This window comes from Engraulis encrasicolus, chromosome 23 (genome assembly GCF_034702125.1).
Source record: "Engraulis encrasicolus isolate BLACKSEA-1 chromosome 23, IST_EnEncr_1.0, whole genome shotgun sequence".
NCBI lineage: Eukaryota > Metazoa > Chordata > Actinopteri > Clupeiformes > Engraulidae > Engraulis > Engraulis encrasicolus.
In genome coordinates this window covers 18,943,329-18,966,110 of record NC_085879.1, presented here as the reverse complement: position 1 = coordinate 18,966,110, position 22,782 = coordinate 18,943,329, and the positions used below count along the sequence as shown (strand labels likewise).

The following is a 22,782-nucleotide window of genomic DNA, read 5'->3' as shown; positions in this document are numbered from 1 at the left end:
GAGTCCACCTTGCACTTAGACCTCCTGTTGTTCTTCTGTTTATTTGCTGGTTCACGGTACAGCCTGAGCTTACAATACAACCAACCATCCATCCATCTTTATACAGCAATGTATCCATCTACAGTATATCCATCCATCCTACAATCCATCAATCCACTCATCTATCCATCTACGCATCTTTTCAACATACTATACCAGCAATAGGTTGACCTAAAAGGACAAGGAGCACTGGAGAAATTGCATAACTTTTGTAGACATAATGTTAGTACACCAACCCAGAAAAACAGACCCAAATGCACAGTCTGCGCCACAAATTGGACTGGATACTTGAAGTGCACTGTCGGGACAGCACAAACCCCAAATTCTCAAGGAGGAGGCAAGGCCAGTCTGAGCAGACTTGCTAAACACCCATGTTTCATTTGAATTCCAACAAGTAGTTGTCCAATAATCCTAATACGTCTGAATTCAAGGAAATAACAAGGTCAATAGACCTACTTTAAGCGCAAACTGATTATTCTGCATTTAATTCCGACGTACTAGTTGCTTAATAATCTCAAGTCTGAACCCAAGGAAAGAACGAGGTCAAAAGACTTGGGCTGGGTAAATTTTTTTTTTTAAAACCTCGAAAAGAGCAAAATGGTTTCTGACAGACCAAACAACAGTGTGTCATATGGTGTTCATCATGTGGTACCCTATCCTCTCCTGGAGGAGGGGGAGCAAGAAGAGAGAGAGGAAAGAAGAAGAGTTGTGGAGGAGATGTGGGGAACAGCAAGTAAAGAGAGGGATATACGTGACTGCCAGCCCACTTTATCCCAACCTGTGAAGAATTGGTCAACACAGATGACGGAAGGGAATACCACTAAAAACCTGTGTGTGTGTGTGTGCGTGTGTGTGTGTGTGTGTGTGTGTGTGTGTGTGTGTGTGTGTGTGTGTGTGCGTGTGTGTGTGTGTGTGTGTAAAACTGAGTAAACTGAAGCAGTGCACATGAGCATTGAAAAACTACAATGCATTCTGGTTAGGTTTGTCATGTGCACATAGTAAGCGTTTTGATCATTTTTGGGCCATCACAAATAGTGTTTGTGTGCTTAGGCAGGGGGGAGCAAGACACAGTTGGACATGACCATCATCCTATGTTCTCCTCCTACTGCCTATGGTTATGCGTGTGTGCTTTGACAAGGGAGTCGTGTAAAGAAGAAGTAGAAATGTTCTTACAGATGTAATTTCCACATAATAGTATGATATTACAAAGTTGAAACCATGTAATATCATACCACTAGTGTTGTTGTTACATCTGTAAGAGCACTTGTACTTTCCACAACTCTGTTAGGCAGGTGAGGTGGACACAGATGAAGATGGCAACATGTCAGCACTGCTCCTTTACCTTCTCCTCCTCCTGCTTGGCCTTCCTCTTCTCCTCCACGGCGGCTCTCCTCTGCTCCTCTTTGCGCCGCTGCTCCTCCAGCTTCTTCTGCCTCTCCTCCATCTGCCGCTCCACCTGCTGCTTGGCCTTACGCTCCCGCTCGAGAATCTGGGACTCGCGCACCGCTGCAGGGGAATGGGAAGGAGGAGGCCAGGTCAGTTTGAGCCATCAATATCTATCCAGAGATTCTTTAAGTATAGAGATATGCCAATGGCCAGGTTGCTATGGGCACCTAACATGACCAGGTTCCGGTCTGCCTAAAGGGGCGTGTCATAATACTCGCATTGAATAGAACAGTCCTTAGGTCTGCCTAAAGGGGGATCCCCCCCCTCCCCCTTGCAATAATAGAACCCGGAAACAATGGGCCAACGGAACCTCTCTCTCTCTACACTCTCTGATCTATCCGTCTGTTTGGGCCCTGTCGTGGCTCTAATGGTAGGGCACTGCACTGCTACGCTGGGCACCCGGGTTCGATTCAGATCCGAGGTCATTTTTCGATATCTCCTTCATCTCTCTCTCCACTCGCTTCCTATCACCATCTCAAACGGTCCTATCAAATAAAGGTATAAAACTCCCTAAAATAGCAGTACATTTAAAAAAAATAAAATCAATCTGTCCGTCTGTCTGTCTCTCTTAGTCTGAGGCTTACAAATCATCACAGAAGGAAAAAGAGTCAGTTTGATAGATCGATATCGATCTGGCAGTTCTCTCCATCTCCCACTCCTCCAAGAGGATGTGGGGTGTCAAAGCTAGATGATAGATCAATCTACTGACCTGCATCTACAGCGTTCTGAGACTTTAGCGTTGCTACACAGTAGGGAACAGAAGTCAAGGTCATCTCAATTGATCCATTTATCTAAACGTCTCCACATCTGTTTATTTACATCAGACTGAGTCCCGTAGAGTAAGTATGAGGTTTGTCAGTGGGAATATGAGTAATGGAATGATCGATCCAAAGGCATACAGATTCAGAAAGGATCTGAGACTCTTCTACCACTGCACAGGAAAAGTCAAAGTCTACTCTATCGTGAGTATATGTCCTACACTCCTGCAAAGGAAGTGGTTGGTGGAGGTTGGGCAGCAGACAAGGTTAGAAGGTCAGCGGAGATATGTGTAGAGCTGAATTATAACTGAATACAAGTAGTAGAAAGGGACTTAAAAACAGATTGGTTGGTATTAAAATTTGTTCTGGTGTCATTATTTGGGACGTGTGTGTGTGCGTGAGTGTGTGAGTGAGTGAGTGAGTGTGTGTGTGTGTGTGTGTGTGTGTTAAAAAAACATATAAAAACAAACAAAAAAAAAGAACACTTATATTTACGTTTCTTGAAGAAGGCTGGAAGACCCAAAACGTGGTGGCAATAAAACACAATATTCAGAGTGGAAGTGGAAAACTCATGTTAGCAAGAAGCATTATGTGTAGGAGTAGTTAAGTCCAATTTGAGCAGATTTTTGCTTTTTTTAAACAGCAACATTTCAGCTGCTCAACCCAAACATGCCATGGAATTAAAATATTGAGGGCAAAAACTTGCTGAGGTGGACTTGGCTGTGGCTGCTTTGACCGAAATCTCTCGCATTAGTAAGAAGGGGGAAAAAAAGTAACGAGAAAGTCTGCATGACACACGGTATTGTATTTGAGTGAGGGTAAAGCATGCAGTTTTAACAGATCTCAGTGGAAAACAGTGATGCTTTATGAAAATACCAAAAAAACTACCATTTGAAACTATAGTTTGCTTTAGCTGTGTTAAGAGGGACACTCACCCTGTTGTTTATCTTGCTCCTCCCGTCGTTCCTTTGCCACTCTGAGTTTCTCGTCTACTCTTAGAGCAGCCCCATCAAGGACTAGAAAACACACACATAACACACAATAATTTAAATAATATCCACTTTGGTAGGAAGATTCCTCTCCAGATCACGCTCAGATGCAGCAAGAAGTTCCAGTCCTTCCGAAATCCAGAGTGAAAGGAAAAAGGCCCCAAGCTTCAAGCAACCACGCGGATAACTCCTGACCTGGTGATAAACGAGGCTTGTTTTTGCAAATTAAAAAGGGCAGAAGTTTCCTCTTCCAGTTAGAGGAGTGAAGCCAAATAATTCCTGGTTGTTTATTTTCCCGATGTCCTTTCGTCTTGGTCCGTGATCCACCAGCGGCCACCTGTCTTTAGTCAAGCGTAGAGGAGATGACGGGAAGAGCTGGTGATGACGATGGCAATACCTGTAGCAGCTACCTGTTGCAGTTCCTCCACTCCTCACACTAACACGGCCATCCACTCACTGTGTAGGAATTCAAACAGCTGCTCGTCGACCCACAGCAAGAAGTGTGAAAATGTGTGTGTGTGTGTGTCTGCCTGTGTATGTGCGAGATCGCTTGCCCCCTAAAGCCAATTTTAATGAACGTGCTGCTTGGTCATCGGCCTTGCCTGTTTGCCTGCCTGCTTCCTCCCCTCCCTGCTGCTGCTAATACTTGGGTACATAACTCAACTCAGCACAGGAGAATAATCTCCCGAGGATTAATGACAACACACATTAAACAATCCAGCTTAAGGGCCAGATCCAGTGGTGGATACAGCAGAGCAGACCGAAGCAGAGCAGAGTACTGTGCACAGTGCTGCAGACTACGCTTGCAAACAATCAAGCTTTTGTTTCTAGGAGAGGAACCACCAGGTCCAGGCGTTTGCGATTATTTTTGGTTCCACATTTGGTGTGTGTGACAAATTATAATATGCATGGAACGGAATACTTGAAGCATTCTGAAGTGTTTAGAACTAAGCTCCATGTGGAATGCTGTATAGTTGCAGGCAATGCGCACAATTCTGATACCCCTTACTGTACATTTGACCACATTCAACAAAGGTGTATCAAATCAGCCAAATGAGACAGACAACTACAGTATGGATGTTTGCATGTATTTGCATAAACTATAGATTATGCCATAGGCTATATGGAATGCCAGTGTGTTACTGTGGCTTAGGAAAGGCCAAGTTCACTGACTGAGCATGTCAAAGCCAGTAGGATACCTACTTACAAATGTTAAGGCTTACTGTACATCATACTGCCCCATGCCTGGTTTCATACACCAAACCTGAACTCTTTTTGCACTGTATAAATCTTCCTAGAGAATATAAATGCACATGAAACACTGTATCCTCATTTTTAAACCGAACTCTGGGCTAAGCCTCATACTCGAGTCGGGATAGTCAAGTGCATATGGTCAGTTAATCGATTTGATGTTCCCGATTCATCCATTGGGATAAACATTACAGGAGTATGCAGGATAATCACATGCATAGGGCAATGGCATATTCCAAAACATAGCTCCTACAAACACAGATCCATGGTGTATGTACCTAGACTAGTTATTGGATACTCGCATGCAGGGCTCTAAATTAACTTTTTCCACCACCAGGCAATTTGGCTATTAGATATATTTTCTTACTAGCCAAATGGAAGGTCAACAAGCCTTTTTTAACTTCACCAAAATAAACCATGCGTTAACTTAATTATGTTGCTTTTAATTATTTTATTAAACTATCTCCTCAACACAGATAAACAATATAAATATTATAATTCACTGTTCAGTTTATTCTATAATTTAGTTCTATTTATTCCATTTCATTACTAAAAACATTGAAATGGGCAGGGTTAGTGGGCGGGGTAATATGGGTGAAGAGATACATGATGTGCGTACCTGGTCGTGCTGGTGTAGGGCTCTTGACCGCTGCTGCTGTTGCTACGTTGGCCGTGGCGGCTGGCGCTGGGCTGTTTCCTGCTAAACTGCGACGCTCCTCGGCCTGGGCCTGTGCGGCCGCAGCTATAGCAACACAGACAGACAGACAGACAGACAGACGTTAGACAAAACATGCAAGACATTAAGCAACTTCACACTCCATTGTTCTGCTATTCTGGCCTACATAGCGTTTGGCAGACGTGATTAAATTGTTAGGCCAGAAAATGAGATGGAGAAATCAAGAGACTGGGGGGTCAGGAGGGAACTGTGACAGGAAGTCACATGCTCATCTGACAGGAAGCAGGAAATAATCCCTTTGCCTGAAATCATCAAAACGGGTTAATGCTGTTATGACTATCTTTGCAGGAAATAATAACTGAACACTACTGTCCCAATCCTGATTTCAAACCCGGCATATTCTCTGCGTAGCACTGACTCAAGATCAGACTACTTTCCACATAGGATATGAGAAGCAATTGATTAAGGACAACAATTATATTGCAACCATATTTTAAATGATCTTTCAAATTATCCTCGTTTCCTAAATTGTGTTTCAAAACTGTGGTGGGAAATAAATAAACATCTATTGAGTAACTGAGTGCCATTTAGCAGTGAAATGAACTTCACACAATACAAGTCAGAGCACAGCAGGGGACTGTTTCTAATCCCAGACATCCCCTGCCTCTCTCTTTCTCTCCTCAATCACTCTTTTCTCTCTCTTTATCCTCCACCCCACTCTCGCTCTCTCTAGCAGCCTTCCCTTTGTTCTCTCTCCAGTCCCCACACCCTTTTCCCTCTCCTCAGCAACACGTTCCCTCCAACATCAATTCCGCTTTCTCCAGACCTTTCCTTCTCTTTCTTTCCATCTCCAACAGACTTCCCTACTCCCAACAGCCTTTCAGTCTCCCCCTCTCTCTCCATCCCTCCTCTTTCTGCACCCCCTTAATTCTCCCTCAACATCCCTCCCTCTCTTAGCCCACTATCCTTTTCTCTCTACTAACCCCCCCCTCTCCCCCCGCACACACACACATTTCTCCTCAGCAACCATTCCACTCTCTCTCTCAAAATCCTTTCCCTCTGTCCACAGCAACTTTTCATTTCCATAGCAGTCATTCCCCTCTTTCCAAAAGCCTCCTCTCTCTTTCTCGCTCACTCTGTCTCTCAGCATTTCTGTCTGACCCAATGAGAATGGTGATGGGTGGGTGGGCAATGAGTTGGCAAGAATATAGAGAGGAAGGAAGGAAGGAAGGAAGGAAGTGGAGAGAGAGGACGTGATCCACAAGTACAGGAGCAGACCCCTTTTAATGACCCTTTTAAATTCCCCTGTTGCCTGCTGCGGGCGAGAGAGAGAGAGAGAGGGAGTGAGTCACTGACTAGCCTAAGTGAGAGGACGAGAGGAAGAGAGTGCTAGTAGAGAGCTAGGCTACATCAGCAAAAGATGCTGAGAAAAAATGAAAAAGTAAAAATAATAATAATAAAGACACATGATCACAATTGATCACTTGGCATGCCTCAAAGTCTGCTAACACCTTGTTCCTGTGAACCTGCTAAATCACTTAGCTGCATGATTGTATGACCTGTGGTATACTTTACATATGCAGTTATGAGCAGGAATGCTGAGGTAGTGAGATGCACCATGTGACTACAGGCAGGCGGGAAGGATGACGAGGCCATGTGTTCACGGGGAGGCGAGCGGGAATCAGGCCCTGAGCTACGACTGCACAGTACAACACAGCACAGAGCAGAGCAACACGGGACTGTTATGCCATGATGATGAGCGTCCCAAAGGACCAGGTGCAGAGAAAAACAAACACATCACAGTCTCCTGATATGGTGTGATCGTTGCGCAGTATGAGAAGGGCCCTTACACAGTCGCCATGAGCAACTTGAGCTAATGTGCGTTGTTGTTTACTCACATTACAGGCTTTTTCTGAACGGGGAAATAGGGGCGCTCCACCCTCATACCTCCTCGGGTGCACCCTCATACTTCTTTTTTTTTAAATATATAGATTACTTTTTTGAGCGCCCCTATTAAATTCCCCCCTTCATCCCCCGCAACCTGCCATGATGCTCCCTCATGCCAAAAAATCCTAGAAAAACCCTTACCCTGTTCTACATGTCAATGCATAACGGCGGCCGAAGCACATAAGCCTTGTGGCCTCGTATGTGTTAGGATGTGTCCCAGGGCTTTTTCTGAACAGGGAAATAGGGGCGCTGCACCCTCATACCTCTGCGGGTGTGCCCTCATACTTAAAATATATATATATATATATATATATATATATATATATATGTAAATTACTTTTTTGAGGGCCCCTAGTAAATTTCTCAGTCATGGGGGCCGTAACATGCCATGATGCTCCCTCATGCCAAAAATTCCTAGAAAAAGCCCTGTGTCCACTTTGTGTTCCTCCTACTGCTGGATGCATTGACTTATGAAAGTCTCCTAAGGGTCATTCCATGTCAATTCACACACCTTCCCCACATGACCCTCTCCGATTTACCCGATATCTCACATACAGGTACCTTTTGATGTCAATTGAAAGAATACCATGGCACCCCAACTTTGGAGGGCTTCATCTCTGCAACCGTTGGACGTAGTGTGCTAATACTTGGTATTCTTTCAATTGACATCAAAAGGTACCTGTATGTGAGATATCGGGTAAATCGGAGAGGGTCATGTGGGGAGATTCTAGGGAATCATGTGAATTGACATGGAATGACCCTAATGCAAGTTAGAGTTCTCAACGGGCCTGAAAATGTCAACCCGACCCTACCCGGCCCGTGGCTTTTAAAGCCCGAGCCCGATGTTACCCGACACATCACTAGAATTATCTAACCGAACCCGGCCCGAGGCCCGAATTCGGGGGTCGAGTTTCCCCACGTTATCCTATGGAGAATGACGGGTTGTGGTGGGTCTTTAAGGGCACTTATGTGCAGTAAATTGCATAACCCACTTAAAAACCTAGTGAAAAGATATTTTCCACAATAGAAACATAGCCTAATATGAAATGGGGAAACGTTCTTGCTATTTAAGCAGAATCATCCACAGCGCGATTTCAATAACCGCCTCTTCACGGCAACAACAATCTATCCACCTTTTGTTTTGACTTCTAAATGTAGGCTTACTACATTTCCACCCCGTGTATCTGATTAAATGTAGGCTACGTGAAGTTGCCCCTCCCTCCTTGTTTGTTCATATGCGTGGATGAGATGGAAAGCCTGGCTGTGCCAAACGTTGTTTAAAAGTTTCATAAAATGTTGGTCGGCACACAAGGTTTTGGACATACTAATTTCTAGTGGCACCTGGGCTACGGTTGGTGCATTGATCAGCCATGTAGCAAAAAAGACAGATAGCCTAGGTGAGAGGATGAGATCTTCCTCGGCTGGCGAGCGCTCCGCATGTGTGTGCGCCCCAAGACCCGACAGTTGCTTAAAAGTCAATTTGAGCACGAAAACAGCAAAGACAAGGTTATATTTCATTCAAACAGGGCCTACACGCTCCAAATAAAACATTTGCTGAGGGGATTTTCAACCAGACCGCAGCGCGAGCAGACAGTCAGTGTGAAAAGCCAAGTCTACCGGCACCTTCGCTGCCGCTCGCTTACCATCGGTGCACGAGCCATTTAAATAGTGAAGTGGCATATCGCAACAGCACATGCGGATTAGCCAAATTATATGCAACAAAGTCGCCAACAAAGCGTGGATTTAAGGTTTAATACGCATATGCCAACGTTGTGTGAATACGTGGAAAGGATAACCTAATAGGAAAGCCACTGTCCTTTCTAGTAGCCTATGTAGAAGACCGCTTTGGTTTCGTTTCACCTCATGGGGAAAACATCATTTCCATGCACTGCATTTGCTGGGACTACTAAGCAATAAAGTTAGCGATCAAACTAAAAATATTGGTTGTTGTCATTACAGCATTTAATATGCTAGGCCTACTATGGCTGTTGTTTAAAATAGTCATTGGATTGCCAACCGTACCTTGTATTAAGAAACAAAAGTATGGTTCCATGAGCTGACATGGGACTCAATATCGTTAAAATTGCATCTAAGAACTTTTTTCCCGTTTTTATTAGTTTGCGTAATTGTAGCCAATGTAGTTTTTCTGTGCGTTCCGGGACCTCTTTCCAACTCATCATCGCTGTGATGTGATGTTTGTTATGGTAGGCTACCTTGTGATTTACAAATTAATCACTGTGAAAGGTTGCATGCAGCAGCCTGCCAGACCTTCACATATATTTAGATAGATAGATTCTATAGATTCTAGCTTTACTGACCCATCAAGGGGAAATTCGCCATGATTCACGGTAAACAGCAGAACTGATTTTTTTTTTCACTGGGCGGAAAAGATTGAGCCCGCGGACCGAACCGACCCGAGCCATATGCTTATATTTTCGACCCGAACCCGGCCCGAACCCAAAGGGCCCGTCGGGTTTTTCGGGCTGACCCGACCCGTTGAGAACTCTAATGCAAGTGATCAAAGTACGCAACAAAGTCAAGAAGATGGGAAGTGTTTTGCCAAACACATAAAACCAAGTTATGCGTTGTTGTTGTTGTTAGATGATCAGAAAATTACAATGTAATATATCACCCCTATCTACTTCTTGCAAAATTAAGTTTATATCTTTTTGCTTCACGTGAAATGAAATAGATTGCCAGATAAATTAGTAGATCAGGCAGTAAAAGTCAGAATTGCATAATAAAGGCACACACAATATTGCTACGGTACAGTGATTACAAACATTAATGGTTTCAAGTTCATGATAATGTCAACTCCAAAGTCTCAGCTAAGCTTTTATCTTTCCAGCCATATAGCCAAAGTAGTGCCTTGGATAAAGTGCTCACTAATAATTGGCTGTCAACTTCAGTCAGGGAGAGTAGGCTGTGACAGCAAGCAGTCAGTCACTCCTTAAACACGGCAGCACTCAAGATGGGGAAAGACCTAGTTCCTCTTTTTTGCTGTCAGTGTGGTTTTCTGAGGGACGTTTTAAGCTGAGCAAGGACTGACTGCACATTTATGCTACGACGACAGCAAAGTCAAAAGGAAAAGAAAAGAAAACAACATTATGTAAAGCCTTTCTAGAGTTTTGGAGATAGAGAGGGCAGGCCCAGCCTGACTTCCTCTGTGAAAAAAGAGAGTGATGGGTGGAAAAGAGAAAGGCTTGTAAAAAAAAAACCCAAAGGGGGTTAATAGATCAAATATGACTGGGTAATAAAAGCAAAGGTTGCACAAAAGAAAAACACATCAGACATCAGAGAGTCTCATATCAATGAGACATCAGAGACCCTCAAGTTGACTTGAAAGCCTCAATATTAGTGAAGCACGACATCCCATCCCAAGAATACACATACTAACTGACTGTGGGCAGGCAAAATGTTATGAGTTATGACAATAGTGTCCTGTGATTCAAGTCCAAGCATGACAGGGCTACTAGGCTAAGCACTTGGTATCAGATATGATATTTGAGTATAAAATCCAAATTGGGGACCAAGGTATCGCCCTGGATTCACAATGCAAACTAGCATACAATAGTATGCACGTTTTGCACGAAATAATAGCATACCCTACCTACCACAGGCGAAGAATTCTTGATGGACAGTTGGGGTGAGGACGGCAGTGGGGGTACCTAGCTACAATCAGAGAAAGTCAAAAGACTTCATTTTTGTACACTTTTTCTGAGCTTGAAAGACACTTAGTCTTGTCCACTGAGAGACTCAGAGACTCGTACAGTTACTGACAGCTATATGAAGGGGTAAAGCCCCAAGAGTCTGGTGGTGAATGTCAGCCGCAGATTGGGAGGGTCACTCAGAGAGAGAAAATTAGCATTTTTGTGCAATGAGAGAGCGAGCAAGAGAGAGAGAGAGAGAGAGAGAGAAAACTCACATTCCTGATTTTTGTTTTTCTGAGTTATGTAAGAAATTGGCAAACTGTACGGCTTTAAACTGATGCTCTGATCAATTATCGCTATTGGGAAGGTCCATTTCCAGGAATTAACAAAGGACAAAAAACTATGCCTCATGGTTAGTCGTCACATGGTTCCTGACTGTAGTTACTGTCTACATAAGAAGGGACGTGTGAGTGTGATGTCCTGCCTCTCACACATGACCATGGTTTGAGGAAGTGGCTCGTTATGATGAATATTGGGATACTGACTACTATCTTTGATAGACTTACTGCCATGCATTCCTCCTGCTTGTGTTGTCAACACAGATGACTTCATCATTTGAGTGAATGGATGAGTCAACTAACTGGAACAAATTTGTGGCAGCAGGAGGACTTGTACTTTTTGAAGCCTGGATGTCTGCCTCTTAAACATACACTATCTGCAGAATGGGGATGAGGCAGCTACTCTGTAAAGCACACAGGCAGCAAAAGATGTTGAGATTATGAATGAAACATGTTGCAACAGCTCAAAACATGACTTGAACATACAAGTACTGTGGAACATCACATCAACAAAAAAATATGAGATCGAGTTTTATCTCGTCTGTAGACTGACTCCCATTGGTCTGCCAGTGATAAGGCAGCTGCGCCTTTGGGAGTTGCATAGCAACTGTTGCTTGGAGAGAGGGCGCAGATTGAGACATAAAATCCAGAGGAGCGCTCCTGATGCGTTTATGCAAATAGTCTGGTGCTTTAGAGCAAATAGGCTGCTTGGTTTATTACAAATCGGGGAAAAATAGAAAGCTGGTCTCCAATTGGTTGGTGAGCTCTAGAAGTCTATGTGTATTACGTTTTTATGTTCAGCCATGGAAAGTAGGCCATTTGTAAAACTGGGCTAATTCTGGCAAGGTTTAAGCACCACTCCATATGAATTGCCCATAGAATGATAAACAATAGCAACTCATTAAACAGCTGCTTTAATGCTCTGCTTTGAAACAGTGGGTTGTAATAAACAATAGACAGTGAATCCTAATTGCATGTCAGGGTCTGATGGGGCTCCATAAGCATGGCATAATTTTGTCTTATGGGTCATTTCACGTGAAATCAGACACTTTGGGACCCGACCGATCCGGATTTCAATCATACTTGGTGTGCCTTTTTAGTAGCAAGGTAGCACCCCAGAACTGCATTGGTTTGAATCTGACACTAATATTAAGGGAGAAACAGACTAGGAAAGGTTCACATGTGAGGGTAGGACACTATACATTCAGCCTTGAATATTATATCAGTCAGTGTTAGTCACAAAAATATGCCTGTGGTATTGTTTGAAAGCTCTTTTCTGGCTCTACATATTATACAATCAGCTTGGAATACAACAACTCTCAGAATATGAATTATGATGAATTGAAAAATTAAACATTAAGTATCTAAAAAAGCTATATTTTAAAATGGCCAGTTCCTTGTCCAAACGTAGCCGGCAATGTAATTAGCAACACCTCAAATGCTGGTGTTTGGTTCGTTATTCATTTCAGAGAGAATTTGACTCACAAATATGGCATCATACAGACCACTTACTAATAATATGGTAATACCATAGTAGCATCACATGACAAAACAAAAACAAAACAAAAATGGTCAGTGTCCATGGTCCCAGGTTTCAGAAACTAAGGCAGATGTCCATTTATACACACCAAATGATGATATGTGAATGTTTGAACATTCCTTCTCTGTGTACCTGTACCATCTTACCTTTACCATACTTTAAAGAGATAATCAATGGCTACACTCTGATTTTGTACTCTACCAGTGCATTTGAAGCAGCAGCTGTGTCTTTTGTAGATAATGTATAAGATCGTCCTGTTGCAGTTACAGGTTCGACTACCAGAAGCACATCCTGATGATCCATGACAAGTCTATCTGGTCTGAAGGGAAAAGTGAAGGATGGAGATGGTCCATGAAGATGCAGGAAGTTCAGTTTCACCTCTCCAGTGCTCGGCATACATTTCTCAACACATGCTAGCCACCAGTTGCCATCATATACAGCTACAACATACCCTTTGATGCTTGAAAATGTAACACATTCCTTTACTGAGCTCACTCTTTCAACTCTGCCTTCTCTGAATGCTGAAAATGGCCTAACTTCCACTGTGTCCATTGACAATGGGCAGAAGCTGTGTAGTTTTTGAGTACCTGGAATAGTTCTTGCAGATTCAAACCTCTTCAACAGGTTCTCAGCTTCATGATGGTGCATCTCTCTCAAGAACATCCATTGCCAGTTTGCCACAACAGAGATGTACTGACCATTTTTGTTTTGTTTTTGTTTTGTCATGTGATGCTACTATGGTATTACCATATTATTATATTAGTGGCGGCGCTCGTATGAGCAGCGGCCCTGGGGTACATGTACAGTGTATTCTAAAACGCAATTTCGTTGTCAAATTTATTTGTCAATGACAATAAAAAGCTCTTGATCTATTGGATTATTAGTAAGTGGTCTGTATGATGCCATATTTGTGAGTCAAATTCTCTCTGAAATGAATAAAGAACCAAACACCAGCATTTGAGGTGTTGCTAATGACATTGCCGGCTACGTTTGGACAAGGAACTGGCCATTTTAAAATATAGCTTTTTTAGATATTCAATTTTTAATTTTTAAATTTATCATAATTCATATTCTGAGAGTTGTTGTATTCCAAGCTGATTGTGTAATATGCAGAGCCAGAAAAGAGCTTTCAAATAACACCACAGGCATCTTTTTGTGACTAACACTGACTGATATATTCAAGGCTGAATGTATAGTGTCCTACCCTCACATGTGAACCTTTCCTAGTCTGTTTCTCCCTTAATATTAGTGTCAGATTCAAACCAATGCAGTTCTGGGGTGCTACCTTGCTACTAAAAAGGCACACCAAGTATGATTGAAATCCGGGTCGGTCGGGTCCCAAAGTGTCTGATTTCACGTGAAATGACCCTTATGCGTTGCATCAGTCACAGTGACTAGTGTTAGCTTTTTTTAACGAATGGTATCAGAAAAACTGCCCTGTCCTATTAATGACTGTGTCTGTGCACTGCCCCAAGCTATCAATACCCTATATTTGTCAATCAATCACTCTCAGACTGTCACTGTATCGCTGTGGCCATATTCAGAACAACAATTCAGGCTTCTTGACAAATATACAATCAAAAATAAATGAATATGTGATGGCTTTTAAATAGTTATTCGAATGTATGGAAAGTTCCATGTAGGGTGAAAGTTCTGTATAGTAAAACAAATTAAAAATGCAAAGTGTTCAAAGATGTTCGTCTCATCGTGCATTGAAATACTGTAAAGTAGCCTAGTATAACATGACATGCAATGACTAATAACCACTTAAACTTGTTCTTTAACTTCACTTCGCTAACAAATAAACTACAGCACTATAACGCTTGCCTATCTAGGTTACAGTAAGTGAGCTGGACTGTGTTGCACTGGGCTAGTAGATCATCACATCCACATCACTGTGCATCAGACCATGTAAATGCTATATCAGTCCCCATACACACACACCAATGGAGCGCGGGGCGGGCTAGTCAGTAGCCACTGGTGACAGAGCAGTCAGTATCACCTATTCATGTGTGGACAGAGAAGTGTGTGTGTGTGTGTGTGTGTGTGTGTGTGTGTGTGTGTGTGTGTGTGTGTGTGTGTGTGTGTGTGTGTGTGTGTGCGCGCGCGCACATATTTTTAAGTGTGTATCTGAGGAGGGTCTATATTTGTGTGCAAGTGTGCGCAAGTGTGCGACACACACTTAAAAACAATGGACATTCAATAGTACAGCACACACAGCACGACTGTACACATACACAAGCGCACACACACCCAAATGTGTGATTATCATTAACATATTCTGTAACTTCCAACTTACCAAAATAAACTACTGTGTGTGTGTGTGTGTGTGTGTGTGTGTGTGTGTGTGTGTGTGTGTGTGTGTGTGTGTGTGTGTGTGTGTGTGCACATGTACAGTAACGTATAGAGTTGTGATGTGCTGTGCTGTGCTGTTGAATGTGCACCGTTCTTAAGAATGGGTCGTCGCACACAAAGTCACAGACATATGCGTGTGTGTGCGTAAAGCGAGTATGTGTGTGTGTGTGTGTGTGTGTGTGTGTGTGTGTGTGTGTGTGTGTGTGCACATGTACAGTAACGTATAGAGTTGTGATGTGCTGTGCTGTGCTGTTGAATGTGCACCGTTCTTAAGAATGGCTCGTCGCACACAAAGTCACAGACATATGCGTGTGTGTGCGTAAAGCGAGTATGTGTGTGTGTGTGTGTGTGTGTGTGTGTGTGTGTGTGTGTGTGTGTGTGTGTGTGTGTGTGTGTGTGTGTGCGCATCTGTCATATGTGTATGTACTATGCGCTACACTAAAGAGCACCTTCGTCCAGAGAAAGCCTCTATATTAGTGGAAGCAGCCAGTGGGGCCCAGGGCAGTCCACTGAATATGCAAAGGGGCTGAGTCATCCTCTGAGGGTGTCTGTCTGACCAGGCGGCGTGAGCAGAGCAGAGCCCTCCAGCCTCCACCAGCCAGCAGCACACTGCACTGCACTGCACTGCATGCAAATAGACAGCTGCCAAACAATGGCAGCCTGGCACGGCACAATGACCGCATTTGTTCGGCCTCGGCCGGTGTCAAAGTCTGACCCACTGCGAAACATGAGCAGCAGTGGTGGCGTGAGGCTCTGAGTGGCATCTTCTTGGCCTATCCATCTACACTGATCGGCAAAACAGAGCACTCAGCTGTATATTGTGTGAGTGAAGTAGGATGTACAGGATGATGCTGGGACACAAATTCATTTCATTTGGAATTAAGTGTTGCTAATCTTATTAACAAAAACTATCAATGGACGGCAAGTAAAAACACCAAGATATGCGTTCTGTCAAAAGTCCATTATTATTGCATAACTGGTACTGGTTTTGTATGCTCTCCTCTGAGCATTACACAATTGTGGCCTTCAGGCTTAATTTTGTTGTACAGGCAACAAAATAAAAGTATTGAATTCATGGATCACTCAGTATTGGTGAGAAGACATCAGGAATCTAGGAAACTCTGCAGAGGCAGCACTAGGATGGCCAATGACAAGTTAAAAAAAAACCTCATCAGAATGTAATTTCCCTCCCCTGATATGATACTGCCCTTTTGAGAACAAGTTAATTAAAAACTACCCTATAAGCTTATCGGAACTGCTTCATGTTCATAATCACAACAACAGACATGAAATTAACATTGTGTTTGTCAACAATGATATCGCCTACAGGAAATGAGTGCAAAAATCAATATCTGATTAAATACAGTCCTAATTGCCATGGCTGCCTACTCTCATCACTACTACCCCACCCATTATTGATGCATCATTCAATGGGGATGGGACAGCCAGTGGTCCCTAGTAAGACTGATGCTAATTGCTAAAGGTACGGCAGCAGTGGCACTGCCTGTGACAGTGATGGCTCAGGCAGCAGTGAACTGAAAACACAGCAGCGCTGCCACCATGGGGACACCAGTGTGGAAGATAGAAGAACTAAGTTATCAGATCGTTTTCTTCCCTTGGTGCTGCCACTGAAATGGTTTATTAAAAACCTGCCTGAAGCCACAAATAACTACCAACAGGCTATCTTCATACTGGCTCCATAATCAAACGGTCAGCTCACTAACATCGAGTTATTACTTGTACTTGGCTTGACTAACAATCGCATCCCCTTCAGGTCAACTCTCCATTCCTCATGACTGACCTTTAATTTCATCACAAACAGCCCGCTGTACTCTAACGTACCACTCCAACATGTGAGGAGAGAATGAGGCATCCAGGTGTTCCCTATGGACTGCTGCTGCTGCTGCTGCTTCTGCTGAGGTACAGTAGCCATGACAGTGATGGCCCAAGGGACTCACTCAAGAGAACAGAAAACACAGCGCTGGGCACCATGGTGACAGGCTGCAGCACAGGCCTTGCGCGTCATGCACTGAACGGAAGAAAGGAGACATAAATTCCCTAGCGAACTTAATCAAGAATGGCTTACAAGGTAATGATGATATGAAGCCGGGCAGAAAAGCAGGAAATAATTATATTAACTTCCAAGCATTCCACTCATGAAAAAAAGGCTTGAAACAAGTCTAAGAAAGTTTGCAACAATTGAGTACGCAAACATTCTATGCCAAGAGTCATGAACGCATTATAACGGTTTACTAGAAAATATTTACAAAGTACCATGCTGTATCATCCCTTGCCTGATATCAGGCCACCATTCCTGCTAAGATGTCTCAACCCTGATTGTGTATCAGGAAGAAAGTATGCAAGAGATTTGTCCTCAGCACAGTACAGTGTATCAGAAGCATGTAAGTACTTCTGGGGCTCTGGTAGGCAATGTTCTGACGTTAGGAAAGAATCAAAAAGAAGGAAGCCAAGCAGTCAGTGAATGTACAGAGCACATTGTACGGTTCTCATGGTGACAGTGGACAGTAGAGCTTGTATTTTCAGTTTAGAAAATTCAGAAATTCCCGACAAATCAGGGAAAATCATATACGCTTCATAAGAAAACAAACAGATGAACAAACAGTTCAGAGATGAAGCCAAATTCCAAACTGCAACGGTCAGTCTTCTTGAGGCCAAGACCAGCAGCTGCTTCTCTTGACTGGTCAGATGACAAGAATGAAGCCATGCAGTGTAACTTGGCCAACCGGCACGGGAACAGACAAGTCCAAGCACACACACACACGCACAAAAAGGCAGTTATAGGACACACAAGGGGACTCTATGCCACACACATACACATACGCTGCATAAATGCCAGCCAGCGGACAAGTCTGCTAGCTTTGCCCGCTCTGCTTGATGCGAGAGACAGACGATTGGTGGAGGTCCTACAGCTCTGCTTTCCCGCTCTCAATGTCACACACACACACACACACACACACACACACACACACACACACACACACACACTGCCTGCTGCTTCAGGAACACAAAGACAAGACACACATGTTTTGTGTTGTGTGTTGGTGTCTCAGGAGAAAGGGGAGGGAAATCGTAGGAAGTGATGCGTAGTGCAGATGGCTGCGGAGCAACATGTCTGCACGGCAAGGTCCAACAAAGCAGGCCTTTGGTGACGACGGCACAGCTGCTGAAGTCTCAACATACACACACACACACACACACAGTCCTGTTTAGTGTTGCACCGATACCGATACCAGTATCGGCCGGGGCCCCGATACTGCACTAAAATGGTGGTATCGGTATCGGCCGATACCAACAAATAGGGCACGATACCATTTACAGATGCTAGTATGACAGTTAAACGGAGCCTTGATCTTAGTTATTTTATATCATAGGTATTTAAAAGTATAAAAAGTTCTACTGGAGTAGGCAGCAGCCTGACAAAGCCATACAGTAATAGCAATGATGTTACATCCAAGTAATAGCCTATATAACTTTTCATATATATACTGTATATAAATTTCGAACAGAGTAGTATCGGTATGGTATCGGTATCGGCCGATACTGCGCAATCAGGTATCGGGTATCGGTATCGGGGCTAAAAAATGGTATCGGTGCAACACTAGTCCTGTTGCTGCCGTCTACACACACACACACACTTCAGACACACACACACACACACACACACTTCAGACACACACACACACACACACACTTCAGACACACACACACTTCCGATCATCTGTGGGATTAAAAGGGACACCTGGGCTGGGCCGGGCTGTGTAAGCCATGGCTATTTCCAGAGCTGCAGCCTCAGGGATGACGAGTCACCAGTAACACAGCAGGTCATCACCACCATCACGCTCGCAGTGTTTCCCTTCCCTCTCAGCCTCTCACAGGGATGACCTGAGGACCACTTATAGGAGTCTTCCCACAGCCCTGTTAGATCTGTCCCCGCCCCACACCTTTTCCCTGGGCTTTTCCGACTGACACACTTGGGGCTAGGGTCAGAGATCATCGCCATCATTGGAAAGGCCATGTTGTGCATAAATGACATGTCCAATACAGAATCTTCTTATTTTAAGGGACCTGGTTAAGGTGGGAGGTACTTTCTTTGTCAATGTGGCCATCAAGAATGTGGCCAGAGGAAACACTGTCAGTGACACTGACACATTGGTTATCATGAATCAGCATCTTTGGCACCACTTTTAAAATCAACCAACTCCTGCAGACCTGATCTAAACCCTACTGACAGTCACACACCTGATTTCAAGGAACATGCCTCAGATCCTGACTGTGTATCAGAAGGGATACGCAAGGTATGCAAGTGACTTGTCCTTTGTTAAGTGTTATCAGAAGGATGTTATGTTAGTAAAACTGGAACTGGTAGCCAATGTACTGCCATTTGTCTTTCCCTCTCCATTTCTTTGCAAAAAAAATCCCATATGCTTTATGCCAAAGCCCTGATAAACAGTACACATCCGACGCAAAGTTAACTGTACCACTACCATCAGTTTCTCCCCTCTCATCAGCAACAGTCAAGCCAATCTGGAGTTCATTCTGTTGATACAAAAACCTGAGGATGTCTGAAGATTCTGAGGATGCCTGCACTGGGAGGAGGGGTGGCTGGGTTGAGGTATGGAGTATGGACTCTAGCCTACTTCCTTCAATACCAGTTTCACACATTCCATTCTCCTCACAAAATATCCCGCCTTTGGACTTGACTCAACCCAAAAAATAGTGGGTGCTGGGTTCTTGACATTTTTAGTAGCAGATATTGAGGTGGTGCAACCACATCTAATTCCACTATTCTGTGAATAAAGTGTTTTTTGTTTGTTTGTTTTCCCTGGATTAACTAAAATTCTTCCCTACTACTTAAAAAAAGAGTCAATGACCCTGCTGCATAGGGCTGGGTAAAATAATCGATTTAATCGATAATCGATCGATGTCATTTAAAATTCACATAATCGATTCACAGGGCACAAAATCGATTTTTTTGGTTCTTTTTGTTTTTGTTCTTTTTGTTTAATTTAGGTCTATGGAAAATACCCAGTAGGTATTAGTCAATTAGGCCTAGACCTACTTATTACATTAGCAATCTGTTAACACTGTCAAACCACAGCCCTTTGAAAAATAGGCAACAGCATCTTTTAGGGGAAATCCTGGCACCAAGAAGGGAACGGATTGAATCGATTCGGAATGAAAAGCCCCAAGAATCGAAATCGAATCGATACAGGAACATGGCTGCGATACCCAGCCCTACTGCTGCATTCTGGGGCTGTTTTAACAGCGCTGGACGAGGAGCTGGAAATAGAGGGGGGCTTGGGCTTGGCGGAGGTCTAGGAAGGCAGTTTAGCCTCGAGGCCGTGTGTCTTCCGTTCCGTGTCTGACTGACGGCCCCTTCCAAATTACAGTGTTGCGGAGGGAAGACCGGACTCCGGGACTCGCACATTTTTGTGGACTAGAGCAGAAATGCGGAGGCTTTGGCTGCCCAGCTGAAAACGGGGGAGAGCTGTCAGCTCTGTGTCCAACAGGCTACTTAGAGCCGGGGCCGGGGCTGCACTGGGAATGTGATGCTGCCTGCAGACCATCTCTCTCTCATCAAACTGTACATGGCAGGCTTTTAAAACCACCATGACCTGAACTAACATGCATTTCCCTGCACTTTGACTGCAACTGAAGATGGTTGAGGGTGGAGAGATGTGAAAATCTGGAGGCCTGACTGACTAAAACAAGCATGGAAGGAATGAGAAAAATAGCAGTTGAAGGTGTGTGTGTGTGTGTGTGTGTGTGTGTGTGTGTGTGTGTGTGTGTGTGTGTGTGTGTGTGTGTGTGTGTGTGTGTGTGTGTGTGTGTGTGTGTGTGTGTGGACTGGAGGAGGTCATTTCAGAGATGGGAAGCCAATTCTTAACACACATTGATAAGCCAACCCTACACAGCAAGTTTTAGCCTGGAAAGATAATTGATAGAGCAGTTTAGTGTAACCTACCAATGCAACTTCACTGAATCAGGAACCTTGCATGTGGGAAATTTGGAATGACGAGTCGACTCACAACAATGACAAAACAACTCCTGTGTGACAGTACATCACATACGCTTATTAGGCACATTACTACAACTCATGACAATTTACTTGCTTGTGAGTGGGTCTTTTCAACTAGCATCATTTGTATTTGACCAAGATTCCCAAAGTTACGAGAATAACACCGCATGACAACATAAGCTTGCTGTCAAGCTGTCAACCAAAGATCAAAACTCAGGCTACCGTGTTACAACAGTCAAACTCGTGAATTTCACGGGAGAAAAATGTCCCGTAAAAATTTCACACGGTCACTGTCACACTGTTAATTGTGACACTGATGTGACATCTGATTACACAGGTTACAGACGAATTTTTAGAGCTGTAGTGAAAAGCCGCGTCGTCGAAGAACAAGGCAACAAGCTACGTGGAGAGACCATAAATCACTCCCTGAGCTAGCGTTATCTAGCTAACGACAAGGAGCAAATCTGTCAACACAGCCCCAGTTTGTTTTTGCCGGTGAACTGTTGAATTGGGCTCGTATGCATTATTGATTTAAACGTGTGAGCTGGACTGGAGAGCACGGCGTGTGTAGTTGACCTTCTATATTCGAATGGAATGTTAGCGCACATTATTTTTCGACAAAAAATAATCCAACATCCTAAAACTGAATTTAGCCAACCACATCAAACTGTCCAGGATACATTTTCTCGATAAGCGGTCCTGGTGCCCGTTTAACTAATCACGACAATAATGTCAGTGAGATTTCTGTAAAGCAGTCCTAGTTCTACAATATTGAGCATCCCCTGAAAATCCAGGGCGCCAGACAACTGAATTCTGCTGAAGTCCAGTCCGTGTCAACCGGCCTCTGATGAACTGAATTTTTTTTGCCACAATTGACATGAACGTTAGCCAGCAGCTGGGCGCACAAAAAGCCCACAACTTCGCCAACTTGGCCCGGTACTGACTAAACGGGTGCCGCCAAAGGTTAATACTTATACAGGGAAAACATCCGGAGCGGATTACTATTTGTCACCATGAAAGTGCTCAAAACTTTAATACTCAGCCGGTAAACACAACTAGCCAGTCAACCAACGTCAACTAGCAAAGTTAGCTACGCTAAAGCTACGCTTGCTAAGTTATCAGAAAAATAACAAAAGACTTACAGTTGAAAATATCAATGGGACAAGCGTCTAGGGTTAGTCACACACACATACACACCTCTAAATCTCACCGGTATGCAATATAAACAAATTTCTTACCCATTTGGGCTCGCATCTCTTTCAGAGACGTTGTACCCTCCGCCATTTTTTACAGAAGTTTTCCTCTTCTCCCCTCCTGACACATTCAAGGCGCGCGGGGACGTGGACAACCAAACAATGGCAAAGGCCGCGTGCAGGGGCGACACCTACTGTCAACAATTGCCACAAAAGGAAACGTGACCCAATTACTCATTTTGAATCAGACTGGGTCAACGGTGGGAACTCACTGTCCGGAGAATAAATTATGCAATGCATATACTAGATAGAAATACAAAACTGGAAATACAATAAAACTAGAATTAAAAAATAATCAAATAACAGAAATTGTTTAGACACTAGCTGTAGGCCTAATGTAGAAGCCTTTAGATAGGCTACACAGATAGGCCACAATTTGGTTGAATTGTTGTGGGCATCATCATCATCATCATCATCATCATCATCTCGTACACTTATTCACAAAAATATCGTTACTGCCAATCCATCCATTAGTCTACTTGTGAATATTCAAAGTGAAC

General features: G+C 43.6%; 1 protein-coding gene across 11 annotated transcripts in view; it reads right to left on the bottom strand.

The window, feature by feature from the left end:
- map7d3 (MAP7 domain containing 3) overlaps nt 1–22,343 on the bottom strand; it is a 72,353-nt gene extending 50,010 nt beyond the window's left edge. For all 11 annotated transcript variants that reach the window (XM_063190544.1, XM_063190545.1, XM_063190546.1 and 8 more), the window contains exons 1-4: nt 22,268–22,343; nt 5,103–5,225; nt 3,179–3,259; nt 1,382–1,545 (exon numbers count right to left, since the gene is read on the bottom strand). In XM_063190544.1, coding sequence (XP_063046614.1) covers nt 1,382–1,545; nt 3,179–3,259; nt 5,103–5,225; nt 22,268–22,313 — 414 coding nt within the window. In that variant the 5' untranslated portion in view covers nt 22,314–22,343. The remainder of the gene's footprint in view (nt 1–1,381; nt 1,546–3,178; nt 3,260–5,102; nt 5,226–22,267) is intronic.
- Nucleotides 22,344–22,782: the final 439 nt, after the last annotated feature.